Source organism: Sander vitreus, chromosome 2 (assembly GCF_031162955.1).
Source record: "Sander vitreus isolate 19-12246 chromosome 2, sanVit1, whole genome shotgun sequence".
Lineage (NCBI taxonomy): Eukaryota > Metazoa > Chordata > Actinopteri > Perciformes > Percidae > Sander > Sander vitreus.
The window spans coordinates 12,069,005-12,093,211 of NC_135856.1; the positions used below are offsets into that span (position 1 = coordinate 12,069,005).

General features: G+C 39.6%; 1 protein-coding gene and 1 pseudogene across 1 annotated transcript; both read left to right on the forward strand.

Moving 5' to 3' along the window:
• Positions 1–13,737, forward strand: part of LOC144531064 (complement C3-like) — a 52,468-nt pseudogene extending 38,731 nt beyond the window's left edge.
• Positions 13,738–15,919: 2,182 nt separating this feature from the next.
• On the forward strand, positions 15,920–23,406 carry LOC144535574 (histone chaperone asf1b-B-like). Its single transcript, XM_078278114.1, has 4 exons — positions 15,920–16,222; positions 17,572–17,687; positions 19,233–19,409; positions 22,242–23,406. The coding sequence occupies exons 1-4, from the start codon at positions 16,114–16,116 to the stop codon at positions 22,437–22,439; spliced, it is 600 nt and encodes a 199-aa protein (XP_078134240.1). The 5' UTR covers positions 15,920–16,113; the 3' UTR covers positions 22,440–23,406.
• Positions 23,407–24,207: the final 801 nt, after the last annotated feature.

Here is a 24,207-nt window from a genome sequence, read left to right on the forward strand (position 1 = left end):
CAGATAACAGCGGTTTGTTTGACCAGTGACGGCTCGCTTGATGCAGACACATTAGTTGCTGCCTCTGGACCACCCGAGAAGCACAGGAGGACAGGATTTAATCTAGCTTGGCTGACTGACAAAATGAAAAAAGCGGTCAAGCAGCCATCACTCGCATAACTGTGGTCAGAATAGAGCGATGTCTCAGTGAGAACAGCAGACATAGTAACGTAACGTCGCTCATGAACCAATGTCTGAAAAATTATGAAAGAGATGCTTTGCTGAAGCAACTGTGCAAAACACAATGTTAGAGACCTTCTTATGTTATAATGATGTTTTTTTTCAGTTCATTATAAAACTGTGGCAGGCCGCCACAGTCTAGGTAATTAATAGGAAACACCGGTCCAAACTGGCAACACTGCTTATACTCCATATCTTCTTACCTCTGTCGTTCCTCCATAACCCTCTTTCTTTCCAGCGAGTCAGTATGAAGACCAACTGCAACGTGACTGTTGTTTGGATGGCATGAGGAACACCCCCCTCTCATACACCTGTGAGAGGCGCAGCGAGTACATCAGTGATGGTGCAGCCTGTGCTGCAGCCTTCCTACACTGCTGCAAGGAGATGGAAGCCCAGCGAGCTGAGAGAAAGGAGGATAGCCTCCTACTGGCTCGCAGTAAGACACAGGGACAAGGGATGGGGGGTAGCCCTGGGTGGTTATTCATGGTCATACTGGTAGTTAGAAGACAGTCAAAACCGTAACATTTTTGTTGACACTTTACTTTAGGTGAGGAGGATGACAGTTACATGGACAGCAATGAAATTGTTTCTCGCACCAAGTTCCCTGAAAGTTGGCTGTGGACAGACATCAAACTGCCTCCTTGCCCTCAGAAAACCCCTAACTGGTGAGTCAACTAAAACCTATACACACACAAAATACACTGACAACCTTCGCCTCTTAAAGTGTTTTCCTTTGTTTCAGTGACACCACATCACTGACAAAAAATGTTCCTTTGCAAGATTCAATCACAACCTGGCAGTTCACTGGCATTAGTCTCTCAAGAACTCACGGTGAGGAGTCAGTGACTAACAGCTGTCTTGTGTTTTAGTTTAACCTTCTTTTTCTTTGCTGTGTTTCATGGCTTGTTTGTTTTTTTCTTCTTTGTTTTTTGAAGGTATCTGTGTGGCTGATCCATTAGAGGTCATTGTCCGGAAGAACTTCTTCATTGATCTCAGGCTGCCATACTCTGCTGTCCGTGGAGAGCAGCTAGAAGTTAAAGCTGTCCTCCACAACTACAGCCCCAATCCTGTCACCGTAAGTCTGATTCCTCCAAGTAAGCCATCAGGACCATATTTTTCATGAACTAATCCAGGCCAAAAGGACAAATATTAGAATTTCATACAACAGATGGCTATTAATTACATACTCTGTGATTAATTAATCGAAATTAATCGCATACACAATTAACAGTGCCTGAACCGATACTTTTTAAGAAAGTAAAAAAAGAAAAGAAAAAAAAGGGTACTAAACAACAGTTGGTGACATTAAAGAACGGCTTGTTTATTGCTAAGGCCATATGGTCAAAATTAAATGATTTAATAATAATGTATAACAATAACAATAACGTATTTCACTAGTAAATTGCTGTTGAACGACAAAAACAACCACGAGATGGGAAAAGGACATTTACAATAACTTCAAATGCACCACGAGGCTGTAGTTTACCAGTTTCATTGAACGCACCGTCTGTGTTGTTTTTCCGACGGCAGCTGCAGATTGTTACATACCGGCAAAGCCCGTCTACGGAAAGCCGTTCCACTCCCTATTCAGCCCCATTGTACCGAATTTGGTTGCAGTTCCACCAGAGTTCCACTGGGGGTGATCGCGGTCCAGTGTTAAATGAATGGGACTCTATGGAGCTAGATGGCTAAATTTGTTTCTTTCGCCTGATTGTTGTTGAGAAATCTCAGATTTGATTGTAGTTTTTGCAAGTTCAACATGGATTATAGGTCAAAAGTTTAATGAACGAGTACTTGTGTCCTTTCGATTTCTTACAGGTTGAGTCATTGTTGCCTATAACACGCTAGCATTCTGCTAATGAATGCTGATTGGTTTTAAGGCTGATTTTATCAACAACACTTAAATTACTCTTAGGGCTGGGCGATATGGAGAAAATCAAATATCACGATATTTTTTACCAAATACCTCGATATCGATACCGCAACGATATTGTAGTAACTGACTATTGGTGCTTTCACAAAATATTTACACAATGAGATTGTTGATAAATAATCATCAGTAATGTGGATATAATGACTAAGTGGGTAAAGGCAAATAATAGAACAGTTACAACAGTCTGGTGAGTTCAGAAGATGGCATCACTTTACTGTAATGCAGCCTTTAAAACCAGGAAAACAACACTTATGCCATATTACGATATTACGATATCCAAAATCTAAGACGATGTCTAATCTCATATCACGATATCGATATAATATTGATATATTGCCCAGCTCTACTTACTCTCCTTCTGCATCTCTATCTTGTTCTCAAGGTACGTTTAGATCTCATTGATGTGCCACATGTGTGCAGTGCAGCTTCTAAGCGTGGAAAGTATCGCCAGGAGGTTAAAGTTGGGGCCCAAGCTACAAAATCTGTACCTTTCATAATTATTCCCACAAAGGAAGGACAATACCACATTGAGGTCAAAGCAGCTGTTAAAGACGCAACAGTCAATGATGGAATCATGAAGATGCTGCAGGTGGTGGTAAGAGAAACAGACTCCATGCGGTGGGTTTAGAGCTTTTCTTCTGTTGTCCACAGCTACATGTACATGTAGCAATAATGTCATCTAATGTTGTACATTAAATGTCTGCAGCCATCTAAAGCCAGCAGGACAGATATGTTAAGACATCTGCAGAGTGCAGTGCCATTACACACAACTGTCCACTGGCTGAATGATTTGGCACAGTGCACTGGAGTATGAGCCGAAAAACAGGGCCACTTGTCTTCTTTTTGAATCAATAATGGTTTTAAATTTACAATTGATTCAGAATTTACGCTTTAAATGATAATCAAATCCAATCGTGAGATTCCCAAGGATTCCAACCTGTTATTCTGCTGTTCTGTTACACATAGAGTTTCCTAGAAAAACGTTGTGATTCCTGTTGATTGTCTTAACTGTTGTTTTTTTCCAGCCTGAAGGTTTACTGATAAAATCCCCTCATATTGTAACTCTAGATCCTGCTAAAAAAGGTGTAGGTGAGTTTTTTTCGTTAAGCAGCTGCTGTATGGAAAAACACAATAATTTAGTAATATATTTTTGTAACATTTTACTTTACTGGCCATTAATTACATAGTAGTATTTCCAAAAATTGTAAAACTGTAATTAATTACTGATTAAAATCAACCGTCAGCTGGGAATATAGTGGACAGCAGGGTTGACATCTAATGTGTATGCAATTTTGTGTCTGTGTACACATGTACATCCAGTTTGTGTGATCAAAAACCTTGGGCAGACATCTGCACATGCATGTGTGCACATCTGCCTCATCTGCCCATGTCTGCGGATCCAAACAACAAGGTCCTTTAAAAAACATAGAGTGACCACCGATTACAGAATCAAGGCAGGTTTTTTAAGCTAGTAAGTAGCCAAGTAAGACGCTGATAGGGTGGGACACAGGGGTATTTGTTTTTCTTTTCTGTCCTTCCCTTTATCCAACACATACAAATATTAGAGGTGAAACGTTGATAGTAAGTCACAAACATGTACATTCTTTGGGTAAATGATTTTGAGAATATGAAATAGTTTAAAACGAGGAGTAATACGTGTGCTACTAATTATACTCATAAATTGATTTTGATTCAGGTCAGGCCCTTTGTAGTTCACTACTGTGTAAATGCATTATTTATGTTGAAAGACTTATGGGATGTCGTAATCATCTCTTCTCTCCAAACTGGAGATGGAGTTATCCCTTTTAAGAATAGATGGACTGACTGCAGACATTTCTGAAGCTAGTAAATAAGCCTCAGTATTGTTGTTTTCCATTCTAGCCAACCTGGCAACCCTCTCTGGAATTGTCAGGGAGCTGCAGTCAGTTCAAGCGTTATTCAATAGTCCTTGCCACAGTTAATGAACACCAAGACATGAGGGACATTTGTCATGGCAAACAGTAGCAGACCCAAAGCCTGAGTGAACATGGTGCAAAGGAAATAAAATGTTTACTTACCTGATCATTTGCTTACTTACCTGATAATTCAATACGGTCTCACAGCAGTTTGTGTAATTGTCACAAAATGTTTTCCACACCGCTCCTTTAAAAATGCTACATCCTAACTTTACTGTAAGGGCACACTATTGATATCTTCCTTTGTATTTTTGTAGTATGTATGTGTGCGTTGATGTCATATGTCTGTGTGCCTATGTGTATGTATAATGTGTATAAGCTATTGGACACCTTAATTTCCTTCGGGATAAATAAAGTATCTCTATCTATCTATCTATCTATCTATCTATCTATCTATCTATCTATCTATCTATCTATCTATCTAATTCCCTGTGTTTCAGCGTGCCTTAGGCAAAGCTAGAAAGATAAACTTAGACAATGTTACAAGGTTAAAAGGCTACTGATGTACAGACCCGGAACCCTTGATTTTACTTGTTTAATGCATACTTATTGTCATTTTTATGTAATTAATGGCCTGTTAATTAAAATGTTACCATGTATGTTTATTATTTGTGAATTAATCCCAAAACATGCAAACACTTTGTACCTTTTTAGATGGTAAACAAGAAGAAATTCTCAACAGTGGAATTCCTAAGAAATATTTTGTTCCAAACACACCTACTAGCACACAGATCTCTGTGACAGGTGAGATGTTACAACATGATATGTGGTAGAGTGCCTGATGTATTACCTCTGCATTAAAGTGTCACTGTTGTAAGAGACGTTTCTTCTTTGTTCTTAGTGGCAAAATATCACCTCACTTGTTCTGGAAATGTTTGCAGGAAGAAAGAATGCAAATGAACTAAAGAATGACATTAGTGGGAAATCAATGGTCAGTCTGATCAAACAGCCCTCAGGCAGTGGAGAGGAGAACATGATCCACATGACCCTACCTGTTATTGCAGCCACATATTTGGACAAAACCAACCAGTGGGAACCTGTGGAGATTAAGAGACGTAATGAAGCCCTCCAACACATCAAAACCGGTGGGCTCACACAAATGCATTCCTTAGCACAAATACCAGACATTTTAACTACAGCCAAAGGTGTTAAAGCTCACTGACTTTGACAGAAGTGGTATCAAAACAGTTGGTTGACAGCAGTACAAACCAACCTCTACTCATCCTGGCTTTCAATGGATAAGAATCAGCATAGACTTAAATGGCACTCAGTAAAAGCTATGTGTGTTTGTTTTATCTAGGTTACCAGAATCAGCTTGCTTACCGTAAAAATGATGGTTCTTTTGCTGTGTATCCTGAGCGTGGAAGTAGCACCTGGTGAGGCCTGAGAACATGCATGAACTCAGACGTAAATAATGGCACATCCTCCTTTAATAACCTAGATTCGGAATATGCAAATCAGTGAAACTAAACTATTACATCTCCTGCTCTCCTCTCCTCTTTAAGGCTGACAGCCTATGTTGCCAAGGTGTTTTCCATTGCCAGCAATCTGGTGCCAGTGCAAAGAAAAGACATCTGTGATGCTGTTAAGTTTCTGATTCTCAACATGCAGCAATCTGACGGATTTTTTACAGAAGTTGAAGCGGTGTCCCACAGAGAGATGATTGTGCGTGCACTGATTTCATTAACATCAGTCTTTATCTTGATGCTAAACAAAAGACTGTATCTAAATGAAAACCATTACATGTCACTGGCTATCATTTATGAATAAACATGTTTTATACTGATGATTATAATGATATTTTTGTGTTTATGTGTAGGGTGATGTCTACGGCAGAGATTCAGATGCCTCCATGACGGCCTTCTGCCTCATTGCCATACAGGAGTCTCGCACACAATGTGCTGCCACTGTTAATGTGAGTACCTCATCTGCATACAATTTACTGACCTACACCCCAATAGCAACTTTTTCTTTTTTTTCACACACTGTGGTATCGACTTTGGTTTCAAGTATCGTGTACTTTTGGTAGTATCAGTACAGACTACTAGATTTGGTATAGTGACATCCCTAGTGCATACGCTCCAACAGCTGATGCACAGGATAAAGTCAAGCAGTTTTTCTATGCTGACTTGGACATCATCATAAGGTCCCCAAGGAGGACAGACTAATCCAGCTGGGGGACTGCCAGGGTTGGGTGGAACCACCATTTTTTAAGATACATAATTGGTAAGGAAGGAGCCAGCAACACAAATCTTAATGATGTCCTGCTGCTAACAAAGTGCTCTGAACACAAACAAAAGTCTGGTAATTACCAACACACTCTTTCACCAAAAGAATAAATTCAATCAATCAAGCATTCTCGCTCTAACCTCAGTCATATCATTACCTTTGTCATTGTCTGTCTGCCATTATGTAGTATTATTATTATTATTATTATTATGTAGAAGCATCCTCCAAAACAAAACCAAATAACATAACAACTGGTTAGGTGAGAATGGCCTGGAAATCCAACAGCTCATCAAGCAAAAGAAGCCGCTCAAAGGCAGGTCAGAGAACTGAAGAACCAGAGGTGGACGAAGAAGTCCTGTCCAAGTCCTGGAGATGCAACAGCTAGCAGACTGCAGGGACCCTCTCCAACTCCAAGAAAAGTCTCAAGAACAAAACTTACTTTACGTGGCCTTAATTTACCTTACACAGGCTTTTGACTTTGTGAACTGCACTTTGGCCTAGTTCTTTAAAAAACATTGTCTGGCCAGATAAATACATCAGCAGTGGTTGCAGAGAGGAAACAGAGCCTTTCATGGTATACTGGAGTCAAGCCAGGCTGTGTCATCACCCCTACCTTGTTCTATGTGTTGCTGCCACCTCACAGGAGAAACTAAGCCACATGGGTCAATATAACCCACCAAACTGATGGAAAGCTGATGAACATCAATCACTTCAGGACAAGAAGAAAAACAAGCACTTTATATATCATGGAGCTGCAGTACGCAGGTGACAACGTCCCTCTCTGAAGAGGACTTGCAACTGATCCTAAATGCCTTTGCCAAGGCACACAAACAACTCAGTCTGGCCCTTAACATCAGGTTTATGCTGACAGGTCCTCCTTCAGCCACCACCCAAGACACACACTCCTGTCTCCCCCCCAGCAATATTTGTTGATGACAGCAGTCTCATAAAAATGTGAAGCCATTCCATCCCATATCCTGGGAGCCTACTCTACTCTAAAGCCAACAACGACGAGAAACTTCACAGCTGTCTCTGCAGTCCCAGCAGGGCTTCGGTGCATCTGAGAAGGTTACCGTTCAGGGTGATCGCCGATGACCACTGCCTGTTACCTTATCTATCTGTTCTCCTATTATTCTCCTTTCTTATTCCTTCATCTTTTCCTTTTGTCCAGAGTCTACAAGGCAGTATAGACAAAGCAGCGGCCTATCTGGAAAAGCGTCTTCCCAGCCTAATCAACCCATATGCTGTTGCCATGGCATCATATGCCCTGGCCAATGAAAACAAACTGAACCAGGAGATACTCTTCAAGTTTGCTTCCCCAGGTTTCTTCATACGATATTCACATACACATTCAGAAAGAGTGTAGATGAATATGAATGTTAAAGTAAAATAAGACTATTGCATATTGATGCAGCATAACAACTATACTAAAATACTAGAAATGTATACTAAAGCCAAACTGATACATTGTCATGTCAATTTAAGCTAATCAGAAATACTGGTTTCATACATCATTATTGATGTTTAGTTAGATAATAAAAAAAAACAAGAGGCTGCAGAAATGCCTAAGATATTTGTGATGTATTATAGAAACAGCCATGCCCTTACATAGTTTGTCCACTGCAGTACATATATTGGCTTGTCACAAGTACAGTATAGTAATGCATTTGCATTTGTCTGTGTTTTCCTCAGAGTTGTCCCACTGGCCGACACCTATGGGACGTGTTTACACACTGGAGGCCACAGCTTACGCTCTCCTGGCTCTGGTCAAGGCCAAGGTGAGCATATCCCACTTATCTGTATCTGTGTGTCACGGGCATGTCATGCTATAAAAACATTCAGTAGAGTAAAGCATAACAGGTTGGTGAAGACCATTTTCTGACTGCAAAGCCTCTGGCCTTTTAGTACTGCTGCTGACCATTTTCCAAAGAACATCATAGTTAGTTAGTTTAGAGTGGAAATCCAATTGCAGAGGCTCACAACTTGTTTGAGTAAAGTAATCCATCACAGAGAAAATCATTTCTATTTTGGATAAAAGCAGACATGATGTTTTTTGTTGTGTATTGCTTGTATAAGGCAAATTTGATTATGCCAAAATAGGAAAAACATATCCAGAAATCTAAGGTATGCTTTGGAAATTGGCATGGAGTAATATACAACCATAAATGATGAAAATTATATTTCTGTTATATAACAGCTGTAAAAAAGAATGTCTCTATTTTCACAATGACAATTAAAAAAAACTCCTATACACAGTTAAACACAGAGATTCCAACCCTTTCCCTATGTTAATAAAGGCCTTTAAAGAAGCCAGACCTGTAGTGAGATGGTTCAACAAACAGCGAAGAGTGGGCGGAGGCTATGGATCAACTCAGGTAACACAGACCTTTTTATCCTCTCAGTATAACCATACATTATGCTTCTCTAGCTCTTTTTTATCACTGCTTCACTCACTTTTTGAGACTGTCCCCCATGAAAAAAGTTATTTGTTCAAGCAGCAATTACACCCTGTATTTACGTTTATAGTGGCAGCGCCCTCTAGTGCTGTAGTAATTATGACAGGAGCAAAGCGGGAAGTAAGGTGACAAAGTATAGGAGCGCCAAACTTCTCGTAGGAGGGCGGTTGGGGTGGTGGATGGGTCAAACAAACACGACTTTCAAACAAAGGAGTTTTTTTAAGTTTACGGAACAAACAGAACTACGTCACATTCTGCGACACGTGCATAAGTGAAGCAACGTAACAAATGTACTGATTTTAACCTAAACCACGATCTTTTTCTAAACTTAACTAAGTATTATTGTGCCTAAATCTAACCAAACTGTGACAGTTCAGTAACATTAACAACGTGTTTAAAACCCCGAACATTACGTTTTCTGGTTTAGATATGAGGACGGAAAACGCTCCCGTGGGTCGTATTTCCTGCCTAGTGGTGCTAATTTATGAAACTCTCCTATGGGTCGTATTAGAGGGTAGGAATTAACAACCTATATGGCCGTATTATTTGGAGGACTTGTTGTGTTTTTCAGGTAGTCTGGGCCCAAACCATTGATCAATTTATTTTTATTTTTCCCCCCTCAATCTTTTTCTCTCTAGGCTACTATAATAGTGTACCAGGCTATAGCGGAGTACTGGACTAGTGCTAAAGAACCAGAGTATGATCTGAATGTGGACATCTTTTTGCCGGGCAGGTCAAAGCCTGAGAAGTACAACTTCAACAATGACAACCACTACGCCACCAGAACATCTAAAGTGAGAAGACTAACAAACTCACAGTGGCTCATTAATATCTTCATTCCTGTTGTTTTCTGTATGTTTCTACTGCTGATCCCTGACTGTGTGGGTGTGTGTTGGCATCTTTAAATCCCACAGATAAAAGACATAAACCAGAATGTGAAAGTGACTGCCACGGGCACAGGAGAAGCAACGCTGACAGTAAGTAAAATGTAATATTTTAGTCCTGAGTTTCATGATTATTGATGTTTCCTTTTTGAATCTCAGATGAGAATAAATTTACAACATTTATTAACCTTGTGAGGACAATACTATTAAGACGGATGCCTATTGGCTTATCACAATGCACGCAATGTCTGTGTGATAGATGGTGTCGCTGTATTACGCTCTGCCTAAAGAAAAGGAGAGTGACTGTCAGAGGTTTAACTTGTCAGTGCAACTCTTCCCAGGTAATGTGGTGCCCTCTGTCTCTTCCTGTTTATCTATTTGGCTTTATTTGTTGTAATTTTGGTATTTCTTTGTCTGCTTTTATTTGTCTATTTCGTATTGATACCTGCTGTCTGTTTATCCTTTTACCATTTTTTTTTATTGGAAAAGATTCATGCTGATCTAATCTTTTGTTCCACCAGAGAAAATGGATAAGGATGAGAAAATATACAAGCTGAAAATAGAGGTTTTGTAAGTAAATTGAAGAAATTGCAAATAAACATTACATTAATTTAGTACATATGTTTTTTTAATGCATTTCTGTTATTCCCTTTTCAGTGTTGCCCTTGTTTTTAATTTCCCCATGTACATGATTTAATTTTTGCTCGTTCTATTTATCTAACTTGTCATTAAAAAATAGACAAGTAATGTTGCAGATATTATGGTCACTTATTTTTAACAAAAGTTTGATTCAGTTTAAACCTAATTTATACATATTTGAACATATACATAAGTAACAAACCATTTGGTAGCTGGCCGGGAGCTTTTGATTGTATCACCCAATCTCCCTCAGCAGATTGAGTGTGACCAGTTATCATTTTTAATTTCCATTTTTCTGAGCACTTTAAGGAGTTCTAGTCTAGATTTAAAGTTAATTCTTGACTGTGGAAACAGCACTTGACAAAAGTCTCACCACAAGGTAAATTTCCTCAAAAAAGATTGTTTTGTAGCTAATAAATGTAGCTTTAGAGCAGTTATGTCTTGTAATATTTGATAAGGTTTTTTATTACTAATTCCTTCCTTATTTTATTTATTCTGTCCGTTACCTGTACAGAAACAAGGACAGGGAGCGCAATGCATCCATGTCAATCTTGGATATTGGCTTGCTAACTGGCTTCACTGCGAACACAGACGACCTGAGCTTAGTAAGACACACACACACACACACAGACGCGCACACACACACACACACACACACACACACACACACACACACTCTCACACACACACACACACACACACACACACACACACACACACACACACACACCACATACAGTGACCTTTGTCTGTGTGTGTGTGTGTGTGTGTGTGTGTGTGTGTGTGTGTGTGTGTGTGTGTGTGTGTGTGTGTGTGTTTGTAGTTATCCAAAGGACGTGCCCGAACCATTTCAAAATATATAGTGAACCCCTCCCAGTCAGAAAGAAGCTCAGTCATCATCTACCTAGATAAGGTAAGACATCACTGTTTCCTACATCTGTACTTTTTCTAACTGCCTTGTTCTTTGTTTATGTATCTCTATCTCACATTTGTCCACAGGTTTCTCGCACACGACCAGAGGAGATCACTTTTAGGATCCATCAGAAGCTGAAAGTGGGAGTCTTACAACCAGCTGCTGTGTCTGTCTATGAATACAGCAACCATCAATCCAGTAACCGTGAGTCTCAAAGACAACCAGAAACAAGTGCTGCCTTTGTCTCTGACACACAAACCATACGTGTGCCACTTTTGAGCTTAAAGCATCATTATTTGCTGCCAATAGATTTCAATGAATATGGCAGGGTGGATAAGGATGCGTTTTTACATTCTCCAGATATAGAACGTACATTTTCAAATGTGCAACAATCCTGCAATTAGCACATCTTTCTTTCCCATTGCAGAAACACATTGTGTGAAATTCTACCATCCAGAGAGGAGAGGTGGGCAGCTACTGCGGCTCTGTAAAAATGATGAATGCAAATGTGCAGAAGGTAACAGAATGATGTCTAACTGAAGATCTAAGCTATGCATACATTTGTTACATCTGAAACCCTTGTTTGAACACTTCTAGCAGAAGAAGATAAGCTATATATTGATCACTGATTTGGGGGTTGCACTTGACTGCGATTGTTTGCTTGTTTTAAGATCTGGTGAAGGAGATGGTCACGTAGCATATATAATTGTAATGTTATCATCAGAATTTCCTGTCAAAGGCAACAAGCACTTGCAGGATCCTGTAGGATCAGAGCAATAAGAATAACTCACTAACATGCTTAAAATTGTGACTTAGATACAGTTGCACTTACCCATCCATCAATACATCCACACACATGTGCTGATGTAATCTGGCTATCAGTTGTGTATTTACTTTGTGCCCTTGTATGTTTCCAGAGAACTGCAGTATGCAGAAGAAGGGCAATGTCAGCAATGATCAGCGCACAGCTAAGGCCTGTGAGACTGAAGTGAACAGTAAAATAGATTTTGGTAAGAGAGTGTGTTTGTTGTTTGTTTTTGTGTGTGAGTGAGAAATTGAGAGAATAGATAAGCAAGTGAGCTAACAATCTGAAACGTGGTCTGTCCTCAGTGTACAAAGTGAGACTGGAAGATTTTACAGACGGCTTGTCCACTGACATTTACACAGTGCAGGTACTGGAAGTCATCAAAGAAGGTTGGTATTTCTTTTATTTGAACCTTAAACTGTTTGAACTGCCTAAACGTTAGCTTTCCCCAGATGCTTCCCTTGAAGTACCTCAATGGGGAGATGCTACAGTTCTTTACCCTTCTGAATTTTAAGGGCACTTTGGCTTTCCCCCAAAGCTGCTTCCAGCCATGATTATACTGGGAGAATTCAAATTCAAAACTAATGTTTCTAAACTGGGCTTGTTATACATCTAAATATGAAATAAAGGATATAGTTTATTACAAGTGGCTCTAGCCATCACCTCTATGAGTTATGATTGTACTTACCAAAGTTGGAGAATTGCTGAGATCTCAGAACACAGTGACATTGCTGAAAAATAGGTCCAATAGAGCAAGGAGTCAAAGTTCAACCAGTAACTGTAAACTGGGTAATTTTACTGTTGCCTTTATTTTCTCTTCCAATTAACTTTGGCTAACCTGGAGGTCTGCTCACAACATGTTTGATCATCTGACTGCTTGTGTTTCTTGCAACAAAGTCCAACGTGTTCATAAAACACAGCGTATCCAATGTTATCATAACTGATAGAAAGGTATGGTTGGAGTTATAAAAATACAACCTATATTGTAATAAACCAAGGCTTTCCTTTAAATATGTTCTCTCCGTTCTCCTATATTTTAATTACAGGAAGTAATGATGTGGGTCCTATGGGTAAACTGCGCACATTCCTCAGTTTTCGGCACTGCAGAGCTGCTTTAGATCTGAGAACAGGCAAAACCTACCTTATCATGGGCGCATCCAAAGATATTTACAGAGACGCACACAGTCAATCGTAAGTTTGTTGTGTCTGTGTATGTCTGATGTGTTCGTTCCTCTCGTAATATTGTCAACATTTAAAGATGTTAACCGTTTCCCTGCTTTCTGCTGCAAAATCACTTACTTGCATGCAAATCAAGCTTGTCTGCCTTGTTAATTTATTTGGTTTGTTTGTCATTCATTTTTTTATTTTTTGTGAGGGAGAAAAAAATTTGTAATTGCCATGATTATTTTGGTCATCCCTTTTTGATTCATTCCAACATGTTAAAGAAGCTGGTTCCATGAAGACCTATTGTGTTTTTTAATTTGCTCTCCTCAGGTATCAGTACGCGCTCGCTGAAAGAACCTGGATTGAGTACTGGCCCACAGATGAAGAGTGTGAAACTGCTGAATACGATCCTATCTGTGCTGGCATGTTGGAAATGGTCCAACAGTATACACAACATGGATGTCAGCAGTAGTGATACAGAGGACATTTATCACAGTAAGCACAGTGCTGTGATAAGCTGATTAAACACTTAGTTGATTGACAGAACTGTTTTGATTGTTTCCCGTTTCTAAAATGTGAGGATTTTTCTGCATTGAGTACTTTTACTTTTAATACTTTAAGTACATTATTCTGATGATACTTACATAATTTTACTTAAGTAACATTTTCAATGCAGGACTTTTACTTGAGCAGAGTATTTTTACAGTGTGGTATTAGTACTTTTACTTAAGTAAAGGATCTGAATACTTCTTCCACCACTGACTTGGACCGTTCACCACACTGGTGTCCAGAGGATGAATCTGACTGACTTTGGTGATCCTCTGACTTTTCCTCTAGTGCCGCCATGAGGTCAAATTTCTCACTGTAGTGAAATATCTCTATATGTACAATGGATTGGCACAACATTTCTACACACATGCATGGTAATGCATGTAAATCTTGAGTCTCAGGCTCCCTCCAACTGTTCATTAAAGCAACACTAAAGCACTTTTCCTGCTTCGGTCCCCCTACAGGTTGGAAGCGGAATTGTCCATTACTGCTGTCGTAATGTCTCATTATGTCTCATTCGAACTACAGATCTGCCAACTGATCTGGCAAACTTGCATAATGTAATGTAATGGACAATTCCGCTTCCAACCTGTAGGGGGACCAAAGCGGGAAAAGTGCTTTAGTGTTGCTTTAAATATGTATGAAAAAGAAATCTCAAGTAGAAAATAAAAACAAAATAATATTCTAACATAAAAAAATAGTGCAAGTTGAAATATACAGATAAAATATAACACAATAAAATGTAAAGTAAAGGAATGCAAATTGTGGAAGACAGTAATTGCAAATGAATAAGCTGAAAAAGACAACTAGCCTACGTGAAAGACATGCTAAAGTTAATAAAAAAAAATCTATTTTATTGTATTTATTATTTATTATTGTTGTTTGTGTAGATTGTATTTTTCCAAGCATCAGTAGATAATGAAGTATAATGGAATTAGGACCAAAGTCTTGTAATATTTGACAAAGAGAGAACTGAGGGTTGCAAATCAGGTTACAAAACAGAATTTCTGGCAACCATCTTTAGGGAAACGGCAATTTGAGAGACTAGTACAGAGCCCGTTGAGAATGTGCCTGTTTGAAACGGGGCAATTGCTTGGCCTGTGGTATTGCTGCTTGTAGAATTCTTCAAAACCAAATTGTACCACAAAATGACTTACAGAAGGACCCCAAACCACTTAATATGCAACTCCACTGTATAGCGGGGGCAGATTCAGAATGTAACCACAAAATATCACAATGACAATTTGGAGTATTCAGACATTAGCGTCATGGACTCATGGCAGTGCGCTACCCACCTGGCCCTTTATGAGAGCTAATCAGCGCATATCTGCGTTTATCAACCGCCAGAACCGGACCGTTTGTGTGTGTGTATGTGTGTGTGTGTGTGTGAGAGAGAGAGAGAGAGAGAGAGAGAGAGAGAGAGAGAGGTGTGTCATATGATCGTTAACTAATTTAACACTTCAGCAGGTGTTAATTTCCATACAGGTTTAGTGGTTTTACGTTAACGGTGAAGTATGGATTTGATTCGCAGAGGTATTTTGGCGATGGTAATTTTATTAGTGTTGTAAGTTAGCAGTAGACTTAATTAACCTGACCCAGGGTGAGTCTGGATAGCAATAGTAATAGTAGTAATATAACACACACACACACAAACACACGCACGCACGCACGCACACACACACACACACACACACACACACACACACACACACACACAGACAGACAGACAGACAGACGTTCCTGCAATTTATAGATGGAAGGGACAATATTTTTGGTGTTGTGCAGCAAACTGAATTTTTATCCAGAATTTTAGGAGAGTCCCGGAGGATACTGAAAATAGGTTTTTCAGACATCACTCGGTTTTCAGAAAAACGGATGCGTACCTCTGTAACTAGAATGAAATAGTAGCCTATATATAAAAATTGCATGAGAGGTACAATGGGGCTATGGCTAACGATGGTTTCTCTTTAAACATTACTGGACAAAAGCAATATTAAAACAACGAGGACGTTTTTTTAACCGTCTCCATTTTTTGTCTTGTGGGTTCATTATTTTGGACTTTTCTTTCATTTTTATTTTATATAACAAATAAACATTGGGGCAGCAGCGCGCAACGATTTTTAGTCGCATGCTGCCTAAAAATCAAGACAGCGAAGAAGAAGAAAGTGACGTACTTCCTTTAGCCCAGTCGCTGGCGGTTCATGTTGGTGTTCTCGGAGAAGAAACAAATCAAACTTTAACGGACATTCTAAAAGACTCGGGATACAAAGTGGCAAAGTGCCGAGTGAATCGTTAAACTTTGTTCTTAACTTTTGTTCAGCTAACGTTATATAGTTTTCGGGTCGAGGTGCCTCAGAAGAGAACGCTATGGCCAAGGTACAAGTCTTAAATGTTGCTGTTCTGGACAACCCGAGCTCATTTGGAAACCCATTTCAGTTTGAAATAACGTTTGAATGCATGGAGGATTTACCGGAAGGTGGGTATTGTTTTCAGCTAACGCGTAACGTTAATGGCAGTTAACATAATCTTTCTGATATGTTAGCTAGTGAGTAACTTTAACGTTAATGTTACTAGCTAGCTAGCTAGCTACCTCTTTGGGCGCATTCTGCTTAAGTGGTAACTTATACATTGCAGGTAGATGGGGTGAGTCATAAGTTATTTAACGGTGTGTTGTTCGACGATATACCAATATTAGCGGTCGTTTGGGCTGGTTACTGATATTTCGTTTGACAAGTTGTTGAAAATTGGCGCTGGCGCGTTTGTGCTCAACGCCCCGCCTCCTGCCTGCAGTGATTGGTTCGTTGACGTTCTTAGGAGTTTTTTTCCGAGAAGCTGATTAGTTGATTACGTTTTGTTACTGTAGCAACAGACCGGTGCCACGAGTTGCCGCGAACGGCGGTAGACGCTAGAATGTTGATACCGAACGTAACTGGTATACTGCGCAAGCGTGAACACTAGCTAATGTTAACAGCTAGCGTAGGGTTAGCTAGGTTAAAAGACAGGGTTTGGTTAGGGTTACATTTCGTTACTTCTTCAAAACGTCTTCATGTATAATGAATTATAAAGTAGATTATTGCTGCAATTAGCCTCATATGTAGGCCTATTAACTACAGCGTTGCGTTGTAGCTGGGTTCAAATAACCGTCTGCGTTGACGCCTGCGTGTTGTCATTCATGTTACGTTCGGTATCAACATTCTAGCATCTACCGCGAACAAAGACAACCAATGCATATCGAAACTATTTACTATGTTATATCTTAGAAGGCAAAAGGGAAGCAATAGCATGTATACTGTCAATGCATACATTCAGTTAACCTGTGGAGACATTAACGCAGTGCATGCTGTCAGTATCAAGCAATATCAGGCCATTAATTGTTTATTTGGCCGTCAGTGGAACTGGACTTTTTTATAAACTATTTTTTTGAGGTTACGCCACTTCATATAACATGGAATTACAACACAATACCTAAAACAAGTGGCATGTGCTTGTATTTCTCACATTTTAGTCGAACAATTAAAAAATAAGCCGTTTTTTACTTGCATTTGAACAAATGTGTTTTTGCTTTGTAATCAGCCAGTATGGTATGGTGATGAAATGGAGGGTATCAATATCAGCTTCAAAAAAACTATACATTAATCCACACTGAAGTTTTCAATTATGTTAGCACCCCAAATTTAATTAATCTCATTTGTATCGTGTTGGTAGCAGAAGTCTCAGCAGCAGATATGATACGGAACCATTTTGCCTGGCTAGATATTTTAGGAATTATCTTTCTCTCCTGAAACCGACCCCTAACTGAACACACTAAACTCTGTGTGATGGCAGATCTGGAGTGGAAGATCATTTATGTGGGATCAGCTGAGAGCGAGGAATACGACCAGGTTTTGGACTCTGTTCTAGTTGGCCCGGTACCGGCTGGCAGACACATGTTTGTGTTTCAGGTGAGTAAACTGTGGTCACACATGTTACTAGGGATGCTTGATTATGGAAAGAATGATATTACCATGACCATTATTTTGGTCAATATTGAAATCATGAATATTTAACACGATTACTAGTTGTCTTTTGGAAAGAACCGTTAAAACAATCAACAGTGAAAACACCTTGAACTGTGACAGTTCCCTTAATACTCTTCCCGTTGAACAGTTCCTTCTTCAGAACACAAGACAAAATAAGAGTTTACTTGCAAAAGTAATTTGCAAAATAATGGTGTGATCATTAGGAGCCGAAATCGTAATGGCTATTACAATTTTGATTAATGGCACAGCCCTACATGTTACCTCTCATCTCATACAGCTAGAACACAGAAGCCAATGAATACTAGGACTAAAATCTAAGAAATGTGGGTAAATGTACTGGATTTCCCTGGTTTGGTTCTTCATTTTGCTTGGTGCTGCATTAATTGCATGATTTCGACCCCCTTGAAAACGAGATGGTGCATCTCAAGGGACTATCCTTCTAGGGCTGAAACGATTCCTCGAATAATTTTGATTACAAAAAATCCTCGATGCAAAATGATTTGCCTCGAAGCTTCGTTAAATCAGTGTTACCAACGTTGTATTGCTGACGGACGGTGTTTCCACACGGATCATTATTATTGTCGCACACCAGACGCTGCTAAGTCTGCGGGCGGCACATGCCAGAGCGTAAATAGTGAGAGGCTAAGAGAAGAGACAGGCTGGAGAAAACGACAAAGTGTCCAAAGTTTGGAATCAGTTCAAACGTAATTAAAACGAAAATCCTGTACAGTGTGTCTACTGAAAAACCAAACTAGCTTACCACAATAATAGCACGACGTCAGTGCTTCAGCATCTCAACAGAAAACATTTCTCATCCATTCCACGAAGCGGACCCGACAAAAGTAAATCACGGAGTTGTATGGACGATGAAACAGCATGGAGAAACAGCTGATCAACGATCAACTAGCATAAGTGTAACAGAGCTCAATCTATTTTAATTTATATATTGTATATAAATTATAATTGAGTATAATTAATATTTACATATACATATATTTACATATAGGCCTATATACAGATCAGTCTCAGGATGAAACTTGTAGGCTAGTTCTGAAAGTTAAGTTGCACAACTTAAGGTCATGTTTATGTATGTTTAATGTATGCCTTAGTGTGAGGTTGATGTCATTTCAGAAAATGTTTTCTTTAAAAAATTTACAACGTAATATGGCACTTAAATGCCCTTCATATGTTTAGTTTTTTGAGAGATGGTATTATAAGCAATGTAGGCAACAAAAATGTTGCTTTTTCCGAAAATTTAACCAAACTATTGTTTATTATTGGTCTTCAATAAAACGAAAGTATTTCTTATCCGATTACTCGATTAATCAATGGAATAATCGGTAGAATACTCGATTACTAAAATAATCGATAGCTGCAGCCCTATATCCTTCAATACATTTCTTCAAATGATTACTGTGGTTTTCTTTGATCTGATTTCTTTCTTTGTGTTCCTTTCTGCCCCCTCAGGCTGATGCTCCTAACACAGGGCTGATTCCAGAGAGTGACGCTGTAGGAGTGACTGTAGTCCTTATAACCTGCACTTACCGTGGACAGGAGTTTATCCGCATCGGTTACTATGTCAACAATGAATACACAGACCCTGAACTACGGGAAAACCCACCTCTGAAACCAGACTACGCTCAGGTAACACGCATAGGGCTGGGCGATAGGGAGAAAATCAGATATCACGATATTTTTCTTTTTTAAGATTATTTTTGGGGGCTTTTCCCTTTATTATGTAGTGACAGTGGATAGACAGGAAAGGGGGAGAGAGATGGGGGATGACACGCAGCAAAGGGCAGCAGGTTGGATTCGAACCCACGCCGCTGCAGGACCCAGCCTACATGGGGCGAACGCTCTCACTGGATGAGCTAGAGGTCGCCCCAGATATCACGATATTCCTGACTAAATACCTCGATATCGATATTGCGGCGTTATTCTAGGGTTGACAATTGGTGCTTTAACAAAATATCTTCTCACTTAGATTTTAGATAAATAATCATCAGTAATGTGGACATAATGTCTAAGTGGGGAAAAGGCAAATAATAGAACAGCTAGAACAGTCTGGTAAGTTCAGAAAAGTACAATACTTTACTGTAACGCAGTCTTTAAAACCAGTAAAAGACAACACTTATTAGGGGTGGCACGGTTCACAAAACCCACGGTTCGTATCACGGTTTTAGGGTCACGGTTTTCGGTTCTGTACAGTTCTTGTTATTTTTTTCTTTTAATCTTTAACACTCCAGAAATATACTTCAGCATATGATAGCTTAATTATCCACAATGTAGGATACAGTATTTAAAAAAATAGTTATATCATGTAATCCTACACAAACTGAATTTGACTTGTAAGCACATTATTGGAACCATCTCTGAGGAAAGCTAGGTGAGATTTTGATACAGCAAGAGGGAAGACATTGATGATTTCAACAAGCTTTTCATTTATTTGGCAAAAAAAAGTGTATACACACTTTACTGTGTAAAGTGTGTATTACCATCTACATGAACTTATGTGCCTTTTTAGCACACGAAGATTGAAATATTACAGAATATCAATTTAAATAACTTGCATTTATCAAACTGCCAACTTCAGTGTAGCTCTTAAAAAAGCGGTGTCCTTTTTAAAAGAAAAAGAGGAACTCTTAAAGCTCCGTCTTTTGAATAAGTCAGAATACGTTAAACATAAAAAAAAAAAAAAAAAAATTTTTTTTATAGTTCTTTAAAAATAAAAAGGAAACCTTGTTTTGGGGAGAATAAAACGCCCCGCCCGCTGCAGAGAGCCGACAGGATTGAAACAGCAGCAGCTTTCAGCGACTTTAGAGTTAAAAAACACGCAGCGTACATTGATGTTAAATTGGCAGGACGGTCTCTTGCTGTACGTTTTGTTGGTGTCTTGTCCACACCTCTTCTTTCGCGCGAAAGGGAAACACACTGTCTGAGGTCACATACGGGCACCTGACGGGCACGAGGCCACATTGCGCATGCGTCGAACCGTGTGATGCACACACGGTCCGAACCGAGACAAGTGGACCGAACGGTTAGGATGTTTTTTTTCACGAACCGTGCCACCCGTACCACTTATGTCATATCACGATATTACGATATCCAAAATTTAAGACAGATATCTAGTCTCATATCACGATATCGATATATTGCCCAGCCCTAAACACAAATGCACTCAGAGATGACAGTCCTTGATTTCTGTCGTAGGGGACCTGCTCGCAACAATCTGTCCTTATTGGACTGAATTACAAAACAGATCTTGGTGTCTTATTTCCTGCAGAGAGCCGACAGGATTGAAACAGCAGCAGCTTTCAGCGACTTTAGAGTTAAAAAACACGCAGCGTACATTGATGTTAAATTGGCAGGACGGTCTCTTGCTGTACGTTTTGTTGGTGTCTTGTCCACACCTCTTCTTTCGCGCGAAAGGGAAACACACTGTCTGAGGTCACATACGGGCACCTGACGGGCACGAGGCCACATTGCGCATGCGTCGAACCGTGTGATGCACACACGGTCCGAACCGAGACAAGTGGACCGAACGGTTAGGATGTTTTTTTTCACGAACCGTGCCACCCGTACCACTTATGTCATATCACGATATTACGATATCCAAAATTTAAGACAGATATCTAGTCTCATATCACGATATCGATATATTGCCCAGCCCTAAACACAAATGCACTCAGAGATGACAGTCCTTGATTTCTGTCGTAGGGGACCTGCTCGCAACAATCTGTCCTTATTGGACTGAATTACAAAACAGATCTTGGTGTCTTATTTCATGTCATTTTTTTTTTTTATATATATATAATTTTTTTTTTACAACACTACTTGAGCTGCAGATAGCTTAAACATGCTGTACAGTACACGGGCCATGCTAATCAGGAAAGGGTCTATTGAAACACTGTTTTCCACTGCCCTCTGGTGCTCTGAAATTGGATTTTACAATTGAAGTTACAGGCAACAGTAGCACCAACGAAGATGTATAACATGAACTGTAAATGTATATCGTCATTTTTATTTTATTTTTGAAGCTTTCTCTTCTCTACTAGCCATTATAAGCAGGGGTTTGTGGTGTCATGCGAATTATTTTAAATGTGAGGTGAACAGTGCTGGTGTGATGGATTTCCTTTTTTGTGTTGCCTGTCTATGTACTTTGTCTTCATTCTTCGTTTGAATGTTAATAGAACTGGCTGTTGGAGGCTGGTGCTCGCAATACTCGTTAGGTTAACTTACTTTTATATTACAAATACAAGATCTCGTTTGGTAAAAATTCTTCATCACAAACCGGAGGCATTTTGTTTGACAGACCACGTTGTTTACCAGGTACGGAGGGTCTGATGAAAAGACGCTGTTTAGTTCCATGAAGGAAAGTGTTTCTGAAACTTGACCCATTTTGGGACTACACGTCAGGATATTTCGACCACAAACCGTAATTCTGACGTTTCCTCAATTTTGCTTTCATTCTCTCAGCTTCTGCGGAATATTTTGGCCTCCAACCCCCGTGTCACCCGCTTTCATATCAACTGGGAGGGCTCGGCAGACAAGATGGAGGACAGCGAGAACGTTGACCCGTCCCCCAACATTAGTGGCATGCTCCCTTCCTCCTGTTTACCAGGAAAGATGCCACCTCTTGGACTGATGCCGGACAACTCCATGGACTGCATGTAAAAATCATCAGACTAGGATAATGGACAAAATGGTCTTCTTATCTGTACACTCACCCACATCACAAACGTGACATGGACATTAACAGGAAGCAGGGATATGGCAGCAGGGACACATTTTGTGTCCCTACACATTTCATACACAAATGGGATGGATCTGGAATTGTTACAGTTTTTGTCTCTTGTGCAGTCTCTTTCAACACAGACCCGCACAACCAACATTGCCTTATTTTACCGTATCCCTGAGCCAGAGTAAGGTTGAGTCATAAGGTGGGAGGGATGTTAAGATCGCCATATCCTCACAGCCGTGATACTTGCAAGTCATGCTCATACACTGACGTTGACCTCTTTGGTACCCATACCCGTACTGTGCTGTTCATTTTGTCCTTTTGTGCACCGATCAAAGCAATGGGCAGTGCTCTGTATGTCAGAATAGATGTAGCACTAGCTGCCCGTAAAAAAGCATTTTGTTGTTCTGAAGGTTTGTCTCATCTGAGGTAAGTTTGTAGCATCTGGAGTACCTGTGGAAATCATCTTGGGCTTGAAAAATGGGCCGCCTCCAGTTGCCTGTTGCCAGAAGTTGCTTTAATTACTGTTAGCTGGATAGCTTGTGCCGAGTACAACCTTGTGTTTGCAAGTTTTACCCTTACGTTATCCAGATAACTCACTAAACCCACCTCTTCAAACAGGCCCCAGTGCAGGTAATGTTCTTTAAAATGTTACATAAAACGTCTATCTGTAATTATGCACAAAACATGTAGGTAAAGGAGACAAATGAGAAAAGTATCGAATGAGATGCCGTATTGCAGTTAAATTGTTGGTGGTTTAGGCTTACTGTAAATAATGTTTTCCCAGTGCTTATTTTGTCTTCAAGATGAGAAGGCATATTTCCTTTTTGTACTTACTATATATATTGTCTGTCTCAGTATTTGTAACAACAGTATTGGGGTTAATAAAGTTTGTTTTGTGGACCTTGTGCTGCTTTCTGATAACAATCACATCTTACTTAAACAGCTGCTTTCCACCTTGACTATTGAGGGAGGAAGCGTGTGTGTGTGTGTGTGTTGGCCACTCTTTCCCCTCCTCTGGCTTTTCCAATTTCATTCATAAAATGCAGCAGCCTCACTCCACCATTTTCACTCTAGCCTCATGTTGCTAGGCAACTGCAGCACAAAAAGGAGGGGGGCTGTCTGGTCTTAACCATTTTATCTTCTTAGTTGAAGGGACTAACTCCTTCGTCCATCCATCTGTTGGACGAAGGTCTCTGTGCTTCTCAGGTCTGCACACTGTTTGGTAGGACACTGAATGATTATAATAGCTGCAGGCTAATAAAACAACAGTCTCTGTGCCATGTAAAAAAGTGAATGTTCATATTTTGCATAAAAATTCATACGTACCATTACCTGTCCCACTGGTGTAAAGTAACTATGTTTACTTAAGTACAATTGCGAGGTACTTTTACTTAATTTGAGAATTTTCATTTTATGCTATGTTATACCTCGCCACATTCAGAGGCTACTACATTACTTTGATATCATTAGTTAGGCCATTCTGCATGATGCTCATACTTATGTTTTATACTTTACCTTTTGTGTACTATTTATTCATTTTACAGATGAAAATGTTATTAATCATGACAATAATTTACAATGAAAACAAGTTTGTTGTTGCCCAAGACTAGTTTTGAAAACCAGAGTAATGTGTTAGAGAAATTACTCAATTAACCTTACAGTGACACTGAGCCTGGGTAAAACCATATATGTCAGGCAAGC